Consider the following 17,428-nt stretch of genomic DNA (forward strand, 5'->3'; position numbering starts at 1 on the left):
CTTTTCTTACCGATTCTTGACGTCTCGTAAAATATTGTTCTTGTGGAGTAAACGGATTTTGTATGCTTTTAACAAAACAACCCCATTGTGGATATATCCCATCAGCGAGATAATAACCCGTATCATAATGCTTACCATTAATCTCAAAATTAACAGTTGGAGCCTTACCTGTGGCAATTGCATCGAACACCGGAGAACGCTACAACACATTGATGTCATTCAATGATCCAGGCAACCCAAAAAATGCATGCCAAATCCAAAGATCCGACGATGAAACAGCTTCTAGTATGACTGTTGGATTATGGCAATGGCCAGTATACTGTCCGTGCCATGAGGTCGGACAATTTTTCCATCGCCAATGCATACAATCTATACTACCGAGCATTCCAGGAAATCCTTGTTTTTCACCAAGTGTTAAAAGCCTACAAATATCAGATTCATTAGGAGACCTTAAGTAACGAGGACCAAACACATTGACGATCGTTGATACAAATTGTCGTAGTGAATCGATTGTAGTCGTCTTTCCAAGTCGAAGGTATTCGTCAATTGCATCTGCTGGTGTCGCATAAGCAAGCATTCTCATAGCCGCAGTTATCTTTTGATGTGACGATAAACCCATTTTGCCGAAGGCGTCTGCCTCTTGTGCAAAATAGTGATTATGAGCAACCAACGTATTGAGGATGTGAAGAAATAAATCACGACTCATGCGATATCGATTTCGGAATGTAGCAGCATCATAAATTGGATTCTCAACAAAATAGTCACGCATCAGTCGTTCATGACCATCTTTCCTGTTACGATTTATCGTACGATGACCCGGAACAGAACCAACATGACGGGAACGTGGTCGTTGATCCCTTTCCCTTTCCTGTAACTCTGATAGATACAATCCAAATAAAAATTCATCTTCTTCCCTATCTTCTAACTCTTGTTGAATGATCATATTTGTTAACTCAAAATTATCATCCATTGAAGGGAGAGAGAAGATGGAAAGAATGTAGAAGGAAAATGTAGAGAATATAGAAACAAGATGTAGAAAACTTAATGGATAAGTGATTGTATTTATAGGTGAACAAAAAGTAAAAAAAATCGAAATTCAAATTCCCCCCAAATTTTTTGGAAAATTCGAAATTCAAATTCCCCCCAAAATTTTAAAATTTGAAATTCAAATTCCCCCCCATTTTTTTAAAAATTTGAAATTTAATATATTAGAGCCAAAATTTAAAACACAACCCTCACACACATACACCACACATGTGCATATTTTGGATTTGGGAGCCCCTCTTGGGAGCCCAACGTTGGAGTTGCTCTAAGCCCCGGGGCTCCCAAAATTCAGGGGCTCCCAAAATTGGGAGCCCGAGCCCCACGTTGGAGTTGCTCTAAACAAAATTTGATAGATGAAATTTTATCACTTTGCATTTAAAGGTATGTAACTCTCATGAAGTTTTCAGAGGAGAGAAATAAGAATGATGTATCATCCATGTAAACTATGTGATTTTATCACTTATTAATGGAAATGGTTCCCTTGGTTTCAAAAAAAAAAAAATTTGATAGATGAAATTGATAGATTATAAGATTCAATTCTCACTAACACTGAATTGGCTTCTTTAATTGACCATTGAGCAGATAAGACTAAGAGTGATATAGTGCTACATCAAACAAACATGATGATTCACTTACCAAGAGATGACAATCAAATATAACTTGAAAACAAAATATGGTGGTTGTCTAATCTTAATGTAAGGTAAATCCAAATTTCTTCTTAGCATTTATGAGTGTCTTAATCAAACTTAATAATAATGGGGAATATTAGGCTTGATTAATTACCCCATTGATCCAAATGTCTAACTTCACCAATAAACTTTGTTCACTAGCAAATGGGTAAGTTACTAATGGCTTAATCCACCAAAGGAGGCTTTGCTATCATCATATATGTGTCGCTTGGGTATTCATTCTTTTCTTGTTGCACCTACCTTAAATATTGTTTGTTCAGAAGGAAATAATTCTAAGGTAGAATATTCATTTTGTGCATAAGATCCACATATTATAGATTAAGACTGTATTTGTTTCTTAATTGTGAAATCTAGAAATCTTAAACAATATCAACCTTTAAATATATAAATTATGTAATTTTAATTTTGAGTAGAGAATTATTAATCCTTTTTGAAAGTTAGGATCCGTTTGTTACGTGGAAAATGGTAAATGTGAAAACTTTATTTCTAAAAAAAATAAAACATAAAAGCGACATCACCTCTTTATTTCCCCTTCACTTCGCCTTATCTCTCCACCTCACGTTTCTTTTCCGGCGAAAGATTGCCGACTAGAATCGACCGGCAACCTAACCCAACTTTTTTTTTGTCTTTCTCCCTCTTATTCTTCTTCTTTTTCCTTCTTCCCTCTACATCTTTTCTTCTCTCTATCTTCTTTCTTCTTTCTTCTTTTCTCCCCCTCTCTCTCTAAATTCTTCGATAAAGAGCTCCCCTTTGTTGGAGATCTGGTTCGTCAGACTTTCAAGATCTGATCCGTCACATCTGACTAGACCTTGGAAAGTCTGACGAACTAGATCTTCTGCCGAGGGGGGGCCTTTCACTGAAGAGTTTAGAGAGAGAAGAAAAAATAGAGAGGGAAAAAAGGAATAAGATGAGATAGAAAGAAGAAAGAATTGTTTTTTCTTTTTAGGGGTAGGTCGCCGGCCGGCAACCTTCTGCCGGAGAAGAAAGGTGACGTGGAGAGGAGGATATGAGATGGAGGAGAGATGAGGTGAAGTGAAGAAAAATTTGTTTACGCTTTAGAATCAATGTTGATTTTATTACTTAATAATTTTGTTAACTATTAATTTTATTAACTATTAATTTTATTAACTAATAACTGATTTCAACAAAATAACAATAATATTTTGTAAATTAAGTACCCGTTTCTAACGGGTTAGCGGGGCGTTGCGAGTTAGGAACGCCACTGGCCATGGCAGGTCGTGTTTCCGTTTCTAACGTGTCGTGGTTGACGAGTCTGGGAGCTTAAAATCCCAGACCCGCCACAACCCCCTTGACGGGTCGGGACCACACGACGCGCCACGTTCTGTGCCGTGTTGCCTTATAAACGGGTTGTGCCGGGCCGTTTTCGGATCGACACTATTCGTTTTGGCCCCCAAGGGTAATTTCGGAAAAAGTTGAAATTTTTTATCGGCCGACAACCTTATGCTGGAGAAGAAAGGTGAGGAAGAAATGGATGAGAGATGAGGTGAAGTGGAGGAGAAATAAAGAGATGATGGTACTTTTACGTTTTAATTTTTTTTAAAAATAATTCTATTTCTGCCCCAAAGATAGTTCCGGAACACGTTAAATTGTTTTTGGCCTTTGGGAGCCAAATCGAACTGTCAAACACTTCTGGAGGCCAAAACAATGAGTTGGTCACAAATTGAAACCCAAAACGGAATTAACCCATTATTTTTCTTAGAGCCCTTTCACTACTTCACAATTTGAATACCTTCAAGGGCAGTCGCAAAGACTTTTTTCTGTTGCAAAGTTACAAAGCTTTGAGTTGATAATATGAGAGATATAATCACCTCTATATGACCCTCACGATATCTATTATTGAACAATTTGAACTTGTTTGTAACCGAAGAGATTGTACTGAGATGTTTGTATTCAAAAGACCGCAAAATCACAATTACAATGACCCAAAAGGTCACATACACGTTCTGATTTAATATTGGAAGAGTTCTGATTTAATATTGGAAGAACTGAGAATTCACATCTAAATTGCCTTTTTCGATACCGCAAGACAGAGGTAGAACCTAGAAAAATGATTAAAGACAAGTACAATATTGCAACTTTTTCTTTTGGGCAACACCATAGTGTGTCAAACTTTCAAAATCCCACTTAGTTACAACATGACAAATGGGAAAAGGAATTAGGGCACTCAGTTTTGCACTTGATGTTGTCTAAGAACTTAAACTAACATAATTATGAAATGAAAAGAGGAAATCAACTTTAAGCACAAAGACATAGAGATAAAAAGTATAATTAGAAGTACTCTGTTTTATTCATAATGAGGATTCATGAAAACAACTTTAAGCACAAAAACATTAAGGAGACAAAGTATAATTAGATTAAGAGACTAGGCAGTACTCTATTTTATTCATAATGAGGATTCTTAAGAACATACTAATTAGGGCAACTTTTTCTTTTCTTTTTTTGCAAAGGGCAACTTGCACTTCATAAGAACAACACATTCCTCTTTCTGTTGAGGCCAAATTGGACTTCCAAAAGATCTGAAAGAGAATGCATGAATAAGTAGAAGGGTGTAACTGGAAACTAGGCTGACTGAGATTCGGTTTGAGTAATTCAAGTTTGGTAAGTAAGATGGAAACCGTAACCCATGATAAGTTCTTGTTCTTTCATATCACAGAACAAACTCATTATGTCAAATACCAAAAGATCTAATTCAAAGTTAAAAAATTCAGAATTGCGAACTAGGAACAAAAAGTGATTTCAAAACTAATAAAAACTGCAGTAATATTGAACTAGCATGGAGTTGGAATTTGCTAATCGGTTGAGAAGCAAATGCGGCAAAAATGCAGTGCCAATAAATGATAAACAAATGATACAGGTACAAGTTAAGCGGACCAAACGAAACAAGTTTTCACAAAGATAACACAGAATAGGGCACATTCTCGGTATAAAATTCAGACTCAGATGTAAATTCTATTCAACAATCCTTGTCTCCATAGATAGAAGACTAGTTCGATTACAAGGTCTCATTTGGAGTTCTGAGTTAGTGACATCCTGCTACTTTCTGCATTTCGTATTGGATAGAAGTACGGATGAGCCTGCACAATATAAAGGAAGTGTTATTCATAATCGGAGTCTTATTAGTGTTCTTTTCCTAAATAAACCAAACCTAATACTAGTGTGCTCTATTTGTGTGATGGTATTTCAGACTGTTCTCCGAAGCAACTTGACTTCGGATTTAAGGAAACAAATATAAAATGCCGGAGTTCATAAATATAACAACCTCGGACGAAAAATAATAGAAGCACAAGGTAAGAAGTATGTGAGTTTGTCTAGCTTTGACCTATGCATGATCGTTGAATAAATCAGATGTTCATACAAATACTCCTATTTTATTTTGGGTGGTCGTTAACCAAAACGTTTACGGGTACTTTACCATAGCTTCTTTTGCAGTTGGCCGCTCCTGGTGATCGTATCTCAGTAATTTGTCAAGAAAGTCGATTGCCTAGAAGAAGATGCAGGTTGAAGTTACAACTTTGTTAGAGCAAGACAATGAAATTGTGAAAATATATTAGTTTTCAATTACTGTTGACAGAGTAGACCTCAGGAGATGTCAAATGCTGATTCTCCGCACTAATGAACTTGGTCCATGGCTTCCTGCTGTGTCTGTACCGAAGAAAAAAGTGTTCAAGATTCAAGAAAACATTATTTAATTGTAGGCAATGCTGGTTAAAGGATTAGGGTATTCAAATAACCTTCCAACAAGGGCTTCTAGGTTTGGGTCCAACTCCAAGCGATATTTCTTGAGATATACATTTAACTCGTCCGTCCCAAGAACCTGTACAAATAGAGAGAATTGGGACCACCGAGGTGTTACTTCATACAGCAACATATAAATTATTCATTCACAGCTTAAGACAAAGTAACTACGATTAATACAAAGGACTAACAAGTAATAACCTCCACATTAATGAAGAGAAACTAGACCTCTCTCTTTCACATTTTGCACCCATTATAACATATAAAATAGTTATTATTGCATATTAGACGTCCAAAATATAGTAGCATACCTTAGCTATTTTAACCAGTTGATCATAATTATCACGCCCATAGAAAAATGGTTCTTTACGAAATATCTACAAATCACAGGAATACACCGTTAAAATCAAAATGAAGATAATGTCACAACCTTGAGCCACAAAATAAGATTTCCCTTTCCATAAATTTTCCCTGAGTTCCGAAACACTTCCCAACCTGACTAAGTAATTGTAACCTTTGTATACACTAAGATTACTATAAACGTAATGACAACGTGACAAGAATTTAATAAAGACGATTCTTACGGGTATGATTGATGAGAGAGGTTGCTTAAAATCCATAAATATGACAGGTTACAACTGATCTGCGGTTTATCCTAGACTCCTAGTATCTTTTAACTGAAGAAAAGAACCACCGGGTCAACGGTTTATAGACTCTAGACAACCTTCATTTCCACCATATAGGAGAGGCCGAGAGGGTGAGAATGCTTGAAGTTGCAACCTGTGCCATAAAAGGAAGCATGCTGCTCTGAAGGCCTTCTAGTTCTCGTAAGAAAAGGCTTGTCACAGTTCTGAAAGGCTCGAACTTGCACTTTGGGTACTGTCCGTTTCAATTTTGGCTCATTTTCGAGTCTTCACAGTGGACCTTAGGAGCACTGATGATACAAACTAATTATGATTTTGAATTTGTGATATACTATTATATTACATATTGATGTTAGTGACTGGTTTATGGCGTATAATGCATATTAAATAACCACTCAGTGAAAACAAATACATATAATATAATATATGTATTTTGGAAATGCTCACCATTCCAGCAAACATACAACCAAGACTCCACATATCCAAAGAGTAATCATAATCTTGTAAATCAACAAGAAGCTCTGGACCTTTGAAATATCTGCAAACAGAAAACTCATAACTGTCAAATACAGAAAAATAAAAGTGAAAAATAACAGAGAGGAAAAAGATTAAAAGGCACAAACTAAAACAAGACAAGTGAAGACACAGAATTCCTGGTAGCTTTAAGTACCAAGAGATGAATATTGATATTATAACTACAAAAAAAATATATTGATGGACCTTCAGTTGTGTAACACAAAACTAAGTGCTACATAGCATAGATCAAACATTGGTGCCCTATGGTTCGATTAAGTTAGTTGAAGAATTCAAGTACTTACAATTACTGCGGGATAAAGTATTCTAACATTCAATTATCTAGCAATATTTTAGTCCAACATAATCCACTCCCTCGAACCCATAAAGTGACAAAGAGTGCAATATATCATGCAAATGAGAGTAGAAACACTAAAGCTCCATAATCCACCAAAACGTTTGTTCAAGACTAGCAGCACAGGTGCAACAGGGTAACTAAGCAAACAAATATTCAACTCATCCAAGAAACTGAATACTTATAGTGTATATTATTCGATCAATATCAGAAATAATAAAAAAAAAACTAGTTGGATGACAGCACAATACTTCAGGATTATGAAGTAAAACGCACCTTGACGCAACACGGACATTGTACTCTTGCCCCGGATGATAGAACTCAGCAAGGCCCCAATCTATAAGCCGCAGCTTGCGCTGCCCATGGTCGATCATTACATTATGAGGCTTCACATCACGATGCATAATGCCTTGTGAGTGACAGAAATCCAATGCCTAGACCACATAAAATAGTTTACAGAATCAAGATTCTATAACTGCAATTATAACAATAAATGCTATTTCGGTTCAGGTACTCGACTATAAGTGGCTTCTCTGAAACAAGTCGGAACAACAGATACATAACTCATGCTCATAAACAGCTAAGCAAGAGAAAGTGCAGGAAAGAAACAAACATTAACATCAAAATGTATAGGTTGCCTTAAATTGGGAATCAAGCACGAAGGTAAAGCGAGTCAAGGACAAAGAAATTCATCTCATGAAAATGGCAGTAACTTAGACATTGTTCAGTTAGGATCTTCACTAAACCTAAATCCAATTGGTATTTTAGTTATAGACCACGATGGTTATATTGTTTTTGTTTAGAAACCAGTTTTTGGATGGTTTTGCTTTCTGCAAATTTTTTAGGCCTTTCAACTGTTCAGGTAAATCATGTTCAGTTAAAGATGTTAACCACTCCTCGTCATAATATCAAATTTAAAAGCATGAAAAAAAAATTGAAAATTAATTTACACCTATCTAAAAAATTATAAAGAGACTGCTAAAAAATTTGGGAGTACTTCCATTTTTAACTCGTCGCACTAGGCCACCAGCCAATCTGTGAAAATGATGTTCACCTACGCAACTTCCTGTTAACTATTACTGTAAAGACTAGGAGTGTATAGTGACTACTTATGAGTTATGACACAATTATTATTAGTGGAACCGTAAAAAAAGAAACATATACTTGAAAACCATAAAATGTTACAATCTTGAAATTTACTAATTTAATAAATAATAATCATAAGACTTGAAGATCAGAATATCAGATGTCCACAAAGTTGTTACTTGAACAGGAATAACGTTAGTATAAGTTTCCACTTTTCTAGGTTTGATTTCACCTGGGTAAAATAAAACTTCGTGATGATAAACAGTTCTAACAAACACTGGGAAAATTATGGGAAAGTATGCTCTCTACGCATAATCGATGCTTACCTTCAGTAGCTCATAGATGTAATATCTTATGTCAAAATCCGTCAACGTAGGATAGAGTACTTTAAAATCAGTATTGTTCACATGTTCGAATATTAGACTAGGAGTCTTGGATTGCTGATCTCTGACGACATCTAACAATTTCACAATATTGGGACCACCACAAAGATTCTGCAATATTTTAATCTCCCTCCTTATCTGCATTGTAGTAAAAAGTGAGAGTTTAGTACATAAAGATTATTAACCGCCGACCATTAAAATCTCTAATTTTACAAGCAATTATGCACGAGCCAAACAGAAAAACCAACAATTGGCTCATCTATGTCTAATCCTTATCGTGTCGTCTTTCATGAAACTATGGTTCTTCATATGTTCATAGAAGTACTTGCACGAAAATTAAACCCATTATGTTTAGGCATAAACTAAAATGTTAGAGCTGCCGAATGAAAAAAACATCTATGACGAAAGCATACTCCTCACAACAATAAAGAAAAAAAAATCTGAGAAGCTTTAAAATAAAATTGGGTATTCCCCATTATCACCTAAAAACCAGTAACCTTCTATCCTAAATCTATTCTTTAAGGATCAATAACTTCATACTTTCCCGAATGAAGATAATAACATAACGCTTCAGCTTGCTTACTGAAATACTGAGGCAATATTGGTTTATACACCCATCTCGACAAGTTCTACTACACCACTTAGATGAAAAAGATGGCCAAATTGCGTCAAGAACACAACATAGAAAATTAAGATGGAATCCGGATGGCTTTAATCCACCCTCAAAATAAGACATTTTTCCCCAATTAGGACAATTTTCTCTAAATGAGTTCAGAATCAACATATCAGCTAAAAATATGATCAGAAGAAAGCATAAATGAACACCTACCCAGAAACCCTAAATCAATATTAAGGCACAAAAGACTCACCTTTTTCTTCTTAACAGGTTTGAGGATCTTAATAACGCATCGTTCATTGGTGGAGCAGCGAAATCCTTCAAATACCTCGCTGTATTTCCCCCTTCCAACCTTCTTTACAACCTCATAATCATCCTGTTCCCTGAAAAAAATCAAACAGAAAACAATCAGAATAAGAAGCTGAAACAAAAAAGCAAGCAAATCTTTAAGAGTGGGTGGATAAGATTACTCTTACCCCCATTGAACAGCGAGTGCTTCATAGTCGGAATAGTCTTTTGGGCGAACAACGTTAACATCAGCATAAACCCTAGCTTTGGAGGTGGCACCCGGCCTCCGGATAGATTTTCCGATTCTCTGAGCCAGATTTCCTGATTTGGGTGACGAAGGTTTTCGATTATGAGATTGTGACTCTGAACAATTGGTAAGTGAGGTTTCTCCTCTGGAAGAAGGTATTGACGAAACAGAGACCGAGGTTGAGATGTTGAAGGAAGAAAATCAAATTGATGACTATTCGGTTGGTTTTGTGGTTTTGGTGTACCCACTAGGCTTGATGCTTTGATTGAAACCCTAATTTAGTGTATCCACAATCCATTAGACTTGCTGTAAAACCATGTTGTGATTTTATTAAGGGCCCGTTTGATAGGTGTGAAAATGTTTGACATTAGGTCTGTTTGATACGTGGGAAAGTATTTGGATGGGAAAACCAAGTTTTTCTTACGAAAAAGAAATCAAGTTGTTCATGTGAAATCAAATTTTAAGCGTTTGATAGAGAAGTTGGAAAATCAGAAGAGTGCTTTTAGAACATTATATAATGGTAGGCATTTGAGAGGTGCCTTTAGAAGTTCGACTTCTTTTCTTCCAAATCCCATTGTTTTTTATCACACGTAAGACTAGAAAGAAAAAGCGCTGAGCCAAAGAGATACAAAGATTGAATAACTACAACTAAAAAGCAGAGTAGCTATCTTATTTTCTTCTCGAAATCGTTAACAATTTGTTCAGCTTGATTAAAGCACAACCCCATCGAAGCAAAGGAAGATTGGAGCAAAGCTTTAGGGTTTTCATTTGTTTTTTGTTATAATTTGTTTGTCTTGTTTCATCCTTGACCCAAAGCTCGGTAGGGTTTCTATTTGTTCTTGGTTATAATTTGTTCATCTTGTTCTTCATTTTTTTTTAATCTGTTTGTCTTGTGATTGCTGATCCTTTAATGGTGGAAATCTGAGAACAAATTTTTACTTTTTTTTTGTGTGTTAAGATAAATAGTGCAGATTTGTAGGCAAAGATGTCGAGCTTCTGTCAATGATTTCATTTTGGCTTTTTGTTTAAGATGTAACTTGTTGTTTTATCTTTGCGAAACCCTAAAATCCCTTGTGTTGTCAATGGTTCTTGATAAAAGGCTTTGGGAAATACATGCTTCAAGAAAGGGATAGAGAGATACTGCTACGTAAATAAGGAGAGATGAGTGATTCCAGGATAAACGAGAGGGAGAGAAAGGAATGATCAGTCGAAAAAGATGGAGAAAATGAGAGAAGGATGGGTAAGGAATTTACACAAATACCCTTGTAAGAGGAAGATAGCGCAAGTTTGGGACGTGTGGGTGAGAAATGAGTTTTCCCATGTAAAAGGTAGCAAAATATTTTGGACAATTTTCACATTTTTTTTCATCAGAAATTGACTTTCACACCTTAAGTGTCCTACCAAAAAGTAGAATATCGATTTTTTAACTTGATTTTCCCACGTATGAAACGAACCCCAGATCTTTCGGATTTTCAACTTAGATATACGAAAACTAACATACAAGAATTTCGTGGAAGATTTTGAGCAAAAGCAATCGAAATTTGTCCAATTTCCAAAATTGGGTGAATAGAAACTTACCTTCATTTTTTTTTTGTCTAGTTCATATCTTCATCTTTATTCACTGATTCTTCTTAGAAATTCAACAAATCTGTTAATTTTTTTTAATAACTAATATGTTATTATTATGGATGAAGATATCAAGTTTTAAGGAATTTTGGTATTGATTTTGATAGAAAACCTCGAGAGAGAAGACGAAGGAAGAGCCTCTGCCGAAAGGAATAATCGATTTTAGATATTAGGGTTTTTTAAGGGGCCACAACTTTTTACTACTAAACAGTATTATAATTAATGTCGAAAAGGTTTAAAGGTACTCTCTTTACTATTAAAGGCACCTACTTTATTCACAAGCATCCCCTCAAAATTTTCTTGAAGGGATGTCATTAACACTTAAGGGTGCCTTTAAAAGTCTTAGTTTTGTTTTTACTACAAACAAACATATTATTTAAGGGCGCCTTTACTTTTGTTACAAACAAATACTTATGTTTTATTTCAGAATAACCCGTAATTGTTACCATTTATTGCAGTTTAGCCTCTAATTTAACTGTTTTAAAGTTATTATGGGTAAATAATTTAATTTAACCCCTAGCTTAACTATTTATTACATATTAGGTCCCTAACTTAACTGTTTTAGAGTTGTTGGAGCTAAATAATTCAATTTACTGTGTTATTGTAGAATAACCCCTAACATAGTTCTTTTAGGGTTATTAGGAGTGAATTATTCAATTTACCCCTAACTTAACTGCTTTATTGCATATTAAGCCCATAAGGTACCAACATTCATTCGTTAATAATGTACTAACATTTTCGCATATTTGTAAAATTTTCACCCAGACTGAAACGTTTCTACTTTTGGACTAACCAAAATTTCTACTAAAACTGACATTTCATTCCTTAACTGTATCGGCTCAATATTTTACCTTTTCAAAATAAGTTTTGGCTTTGATAACTAATCATTTACATGAACAAAAAACCAAGAAAAATAAAGCAAAGAAAATCAAAACTGCCCGGGATGTATGCAAGTATACTAACCATGTTCACTTGAATACTAGGGATGCATAAATCTATATAATAAAGCAGAAGGATAACCTCTGACTGGGACAAACATCATTTTTTTTAATAAAGGATATTGTCTAGAAGCCCTTCCCCAATTTAAAATATAATCCTTCTTAGAAATAAAATAACTAATTTAAGGAAAAGGGAAAAAAAATATATTGCAAGGGTAAAAAAGGAAATTGAAATATTCTCTCTCAAATAACTAATTTAAGAAAAAAAAGAAACAAGAGAAGATAAACAATAAGTACAATAATAAAAAGTCAGGGTATCCAGAATATAACGCAATAATAAACATGGAAAGTCGGGTGACATGTTTAGGAAGAGCGCCTAGAGCAATAATATGGGGTGCCTATAGAAGCAGCGTGTTAAAATTCTGTCAAATTTAATTGATACAACTGTTCGTATCCTAGGGCACGGGATATACCCTATTAACATAAAAAAACAAAAAACAATTCACAAAAATCAAATTTGCAAAAACTTTATAATAATCCATTATACTAAGCTTTCATTTTTTTTATCCATTTTGAGTTCATCAAACTCCATTGTACTTTATTTTTGGGTTATTTCCCAAATGGCCTCCAATTTTGTAACCAACTTCCTGCCTGGCTCCCTAAATTAGCAAAAATATTCATATGGTCCCCCTTTTTCAGTTATCTTTAACTTTTCGTTACTCTCTCTCCTCCATCTCTTTTTCTCTCTCTGCCACATCATCTGTTACGCCACCTCATCTTCTTCTCCGGTGAAGGTCGCCGGCCGACCAATTTTCCGGCTGGCGACCTTAAAACATAAAAAAAATTTAGAGAGAGAGGAGAGAGAAAAAAAAGTTTTTTTAGAGAGAGAGAGGAGAGAGAAAATGATAATGTACATTACTATTGCTTCCCTAAGTGCCTTCTATTTTACAATCATATCTTTTGTGCAACAACTACAATCAATTTATAACAAATTAATTCATCTTTAATTTTTGCACGAGAAAGGAGAACGATAAAGAAGAAGTAGTATTTCTTAGGGTGCTTCTAAAGGCACCGGGCCGAAAGGCTGTTACCATCCAGCATTTTATTGACTCGGGTCAGTGACCATTGACCCGAGTTCTTTATAAGTACCGGTTTTCAATGTGGGTCACGTTCACCTTCGCTTACTTCTATCTTCTTCTTTTGTAGGAAGAAGTTTTGAATTTTTTTCTAAGGTATCTGAATCGGAGTAAAAAATCGAGGATCTCTTGTCGAGATATATTGAGAGATCGAAGAACGATAGCGATGTTTTGTGATTTTCGCAGATCAAGGATGAAAATTTAAGTAGGAATGGTAGAATTGAAATTACCCATGTTTGATTTTCGATTTGTTTCCGTGGGTTTTTTATTGGTTGCAACATGACCAAACAGAGCTTCCATTAAATTATCATCAACCCTGTAAACTAAACATGAAGAAGAAGATAAGATCGATCAAGAACAATCAATCGAAAAAAAAAACAAATTGGAAAAAGTTGAATATTATTTGACTTTATCCCACTGTAATGGTTGCAACTTTGCCTTTCATGATCCAGATGAACTTCCTTCAGACGAAGAAGCTTCGGCCGGTGTGTTTTTTCGTGGTGGAGGTGGTGGTAGTTTCATCATAGACTTTGGAGGTGGAGGTGGTGGTGATGGGGTTTTCTTCACCGCCATAGGCGCTATTTGAGGCGGTGATGGCACAGTTCTAAGCGGTGACGGAGGAGGTGGCGGTGGTGGTTGGTTTGGAGATACTAGTCTCCTCAAAGCTGAAACTTCTCTAATTTCATATTGACCATGAGAAACAATTTGATCATTTGAATCCTCTGAATCAAGACTAATTCGATCGAATTAACTCGAATCTGAAGAAACATCATGAAGTAATGGAAATTCTTGAACTGGTTTAGACTTAATCCGACGACTTCTTCCATGATTAAAACTTTTATCATTTTCAAGTTCATTAATCTTTAACAAAACTTCTTTCTTGAAACTACTTCTTAATTGCCCACCTTCAAGATTTCTCCAATAAAGAACATCTAATCCATTTTCATCAACAATTAAACCTTTAAAAGTTCCATTAAAATGTTTCTTATCATCTTCAGTAGGAGCAATTCATTCTCTCTTAAAACCCAAATTAGTTTCTTCTTTCTTCTCCTTGTTTTTAGCAAGAACAAATCCTTGAAGCTTAAAAAGAAGAAAATCCCAACAATTACAATTGTGGTTGTTGCAGTTATGCCAACAGATTTAGCTATAGTTTTACCAGTTGATGAACAAGAAGAAGATAAACGGATCAGCCAATCCCTGAGCATGTGAAGAGTAACAGATTGGCTAATCCGTGACTTAATGAAAACGGACGGACTGGTCCAGTCCGTCTAGTATGTCTTAGAACATCATTGTGGGTGTTTGATGTAGCACATTGGATAAATCGAAAAACAATGAAACAAAAATGGGAGATTCATTTTCCAAGCAATGTTAAAAGGAGAAACTCATTGATATGTTTCAATTTTCAAACAATAAAAGATACAACAAGACTACCTAAACCGCCAATCTAAAGAAAAGAACCCTTGTTTCTCCCTCCACTCACGTGGAGATGGTTCAAATAGGCGGTTCATGAGATGGTTCAAATAGGCGGGTTGAGTAGAGTTTTTCTAAAGACAAAGGGAAAATCATGAGATTTAGTACCATCATATTTGTAAGCAAATATCTTTTTTTGTTATACGAACCCTAAAAGTCATTACATTCTATATGCTATGCATACATCATGAATAAATACATGAATTGAATAAACCCAGTAACTACCATCATTAAAGATATCTTGGGTCCTAAAAGTTATATAAAGATCCTTAAGGCTATCCTATGGGCATGAAAGCCCAGTCATACTTTACTTTATTTATATTCTTAATTAACAAAAGTCCATAAATGATAGATTCTACCTGCACCGTAAATCGAACCTGAGGTCTCCAGGTTTTTCGAAGCAGATGCTCAACCACCTGACTAAGCAGTTGTTGGCTCTTCGTAAACAAATGATCATCTACTATAATTTCCTAGATATACTTAGGGTAGCTTTAAAGGCGCCCCTTCAGAGAGTTATTGGTGCCCCCTTCAAAGCAAACTTTAGGGGGGAATTGTGAGGAAAGGGGTAGCCAATAACACATTAGAGAGGTTCCTTTCCTTTAAAGTTACCCGTATACTTATTAGTTATTATTGTCTTCATCAATTGTTTAGAGCCCTGAAAATGTCCTTGGTAACAAATCTATAAGCAGCTTCACTTGGATGAATTGCGTCCCAAAATAAGTATTCCGAAGAGTTTGAACAAACTGGAGTCATAGCATTGCATAAAGGTCCCATTTCCATAAATCCAGTCCCACAACAACCTCTATTTGTCTCCACAAAACCTGCACCAAATTTCAATTTCATTTTCTTAATTACACACATGTTTTCTTTTGGGTTATTTCCCTAATGGCCCCCTACTTTGTGACCAGCTTCCTGTCTGACCCCCTACTTTACAAGAAATACCCATATGGCCCCCTTCCGTTATAACACCGTTACTCTCTCTCTTCCATTTCTTTTCTCTCTCCTCCAGCATGTTTTCTCTCTCTGCCACCTCGTTAAACCAGCCACATCATCGTCTTCACCGGCAGAGTCGCCGGCCGGCCAAATTTCCGGCCGGCGACCTTCAAATTTTTTTTTTCTCTCTCTCTCTCTAAAAAAAAAAATTTCTCTCACCTCTCTCTCTCTAAACTCCGGCGAAGGGAAACCTCGTGGTCTGTTCATCACGAACAGACCCTGATCTGGTCTGTTCGTGATGAACAGACCTAGCTCCGGCGAAGGTTTCCCTTCGTCGGAGTTTAGAGAGAGAGAGGTGAGAGAATTTTTAAAATTTTTTTTTTTTTTTAGAGAGAGAAAAAAAAAAGTTTGAAGGTCGCCGGCCGGCGACCCTGCCGGTGAAGACGATGATGTGGCTGGTTTAACGAGGTGGCAGAGAGAGAAAACATGCTGGAGGAGAGAGAAAAGAAATGGAAGAGAGAGAGTAACGGTGTTATAACGGAAGGGGGCCATATGAGTATTTCTTGTAAAGTAGGGGGCCAGGCAGGAAGCTGGTCACAAAGTAGGGGGTCATTAGGGAAATAACCCTTTTCTTTTTAGCAAACTAACATTATCAAAAGGTAAGATGAGAGATTGTGTATATATACCATATTCTTTTGGATTTTTTATCATGTCAAGTACTGGATCGTATATGTTAACGTACATAGTTGTACTCCCCGGAAGTGATGCTTGTGTAGTACTAAGCACACGCTCAAGTTTTGTATTATATGAAAGAATATCTCTATTCTCGTCTTCTAGACATGTCCTTTCCAACGGGTCTTTGAATTTTGCAGTTAATTGAATAGGTACACATCCAATTGGAGCAAGCCCCGCAATTGCAAATGTTCGGCATCCATGATCATACAATTGCTGTCATTTAGACAAAAAATAGATTTTGAAATCCGTTCGATTCAATTTAGACCCCAAAATGACTCGCAGACACTACTATCGTAGTAAATAAAGAATCTCTAGAAGTATTATCGGAAGCTAAAGTTACTACCTTAACTACACCATATAGATTTTGTTGAAGAAAATCATGGTACCCGGAAATGTTATATTGAGACGACCTCGCAGGTGTATCATAGAAATTGAAGAGTAGATCATTACTTCCTGCACTAATTAAAACCAAAGCCCCATTGATAATCTTGTCAGCTTCTTGTTTCCCTACCACCTTCTCTAATCTTTCTATATAATTCTTGAAATATGTTACTTGAGACGATACCGATATAACTTTAGAAATCAGACTTGTTAAACTATCAAGACCTGACCCAGACGAAGCGAAGTTGACACCCGTACGTAAATCATCATCCGATAAGTTCGGGTCCAAGAAAGGAGGAACAAATTCTTTGATTCCAAATTCTGATGCCAAGAAGTCAGGAACTAGTTTTCCATTAGAAAATCTTCCTGTCGCGACATGATTAGGAAATTCTTGTCCGTACGGAATATGGTTGCCTGTGAATGGTGTAAGAATGAAGTTGTTGTTTCCAGTATCAACCGTCGAATCACCGAAAACTAAAATTGCAGGATATCTTGGTTTATTAGTGTCATCGCAAGTACATGAAGAAATACTTGTGATGCCAATACAGAATAGGAAATTGAAGATGAGAAAGATGGAATAATTCATGG

General features: G+C 35.8%; 2 protein-coding genes across 2 annotated transcripts; both read right to left on the reverse strand.

Moving 5' to 3' along the window:
- Positions 1-4,488: 4,488 nt before the first annotated feature.
- On the reverse strand, positions 4,489-10,070 carry LOC147533339 (casein kinase II subunit alpha-4, chloroplastic-like). Its single transcript, XM_086647531.1, has 10 exons — positions 9,563-10,070; positions 9,340-9,469; positions 8,414-8,608; positions 7,278-7,435; positions 6,581-6,671; positions 5,801-5,866; positions 5,486-5,568; positions 5,333-5,396; positions 5,167-5,235; positions 4,489-4,828 (listed from the first exon to the last, which is right to left on the reverse strand). Exons 4-10 carry the CDS (start codon positions 7,403-7,405, stop codon positions 4,757-4,759), a joined length of 573 nt encoding a protein of 190 aa, XP_086503657.1. The 5' UTR covers positions 7,406-7,435; positions 8,414-8,608; positions 9,340-9,469; positions 9,563-10,070; the 3' UTR covers positions 4,489-4,756.
- Positions 10,071-15,145: 5,075 nt separating this feature from the next.
- Positions 15,146-17,428, reverse strand: LOC147533340 (GDSL esterase/lipase At2g30220-like). Its single transcript, XM_086649003.1, has 3 exons — positions 16,803-17,428; positions 16,411-16,672; positions 15,146-15,612 (listed from the first exon to the last, which is right to left on the reverse strand). Exons 1-3 carry the CDS (start codon positions 17,424-17,426, stop codon positions 15,431-15,433), a joined length of 1,068 nt encoding a protein of 355 aa, XP_086505129.1. The 5' UTR covers positions 17,427-17,428; the 3' UTR covers positions 15,146-15,430.

This window comes from Eschscholzia californica, unplaced genomic scaffold (assembly GCF_041429995.1).
Source record: "Eschscholzia californica isolate CP2 unplaced genomic scaffold, dmEscCali1.0.p SCAF_6, whole genome shotgun sequence".
NCBI classification, from domain to species: domain Eukaryota; kingdom Viridiplantae; phylum Streptophyta; class Magnoliopsida; order Ranunculales; family Papaveraceae; genus Eschscholzia; species Eschscholzia californica.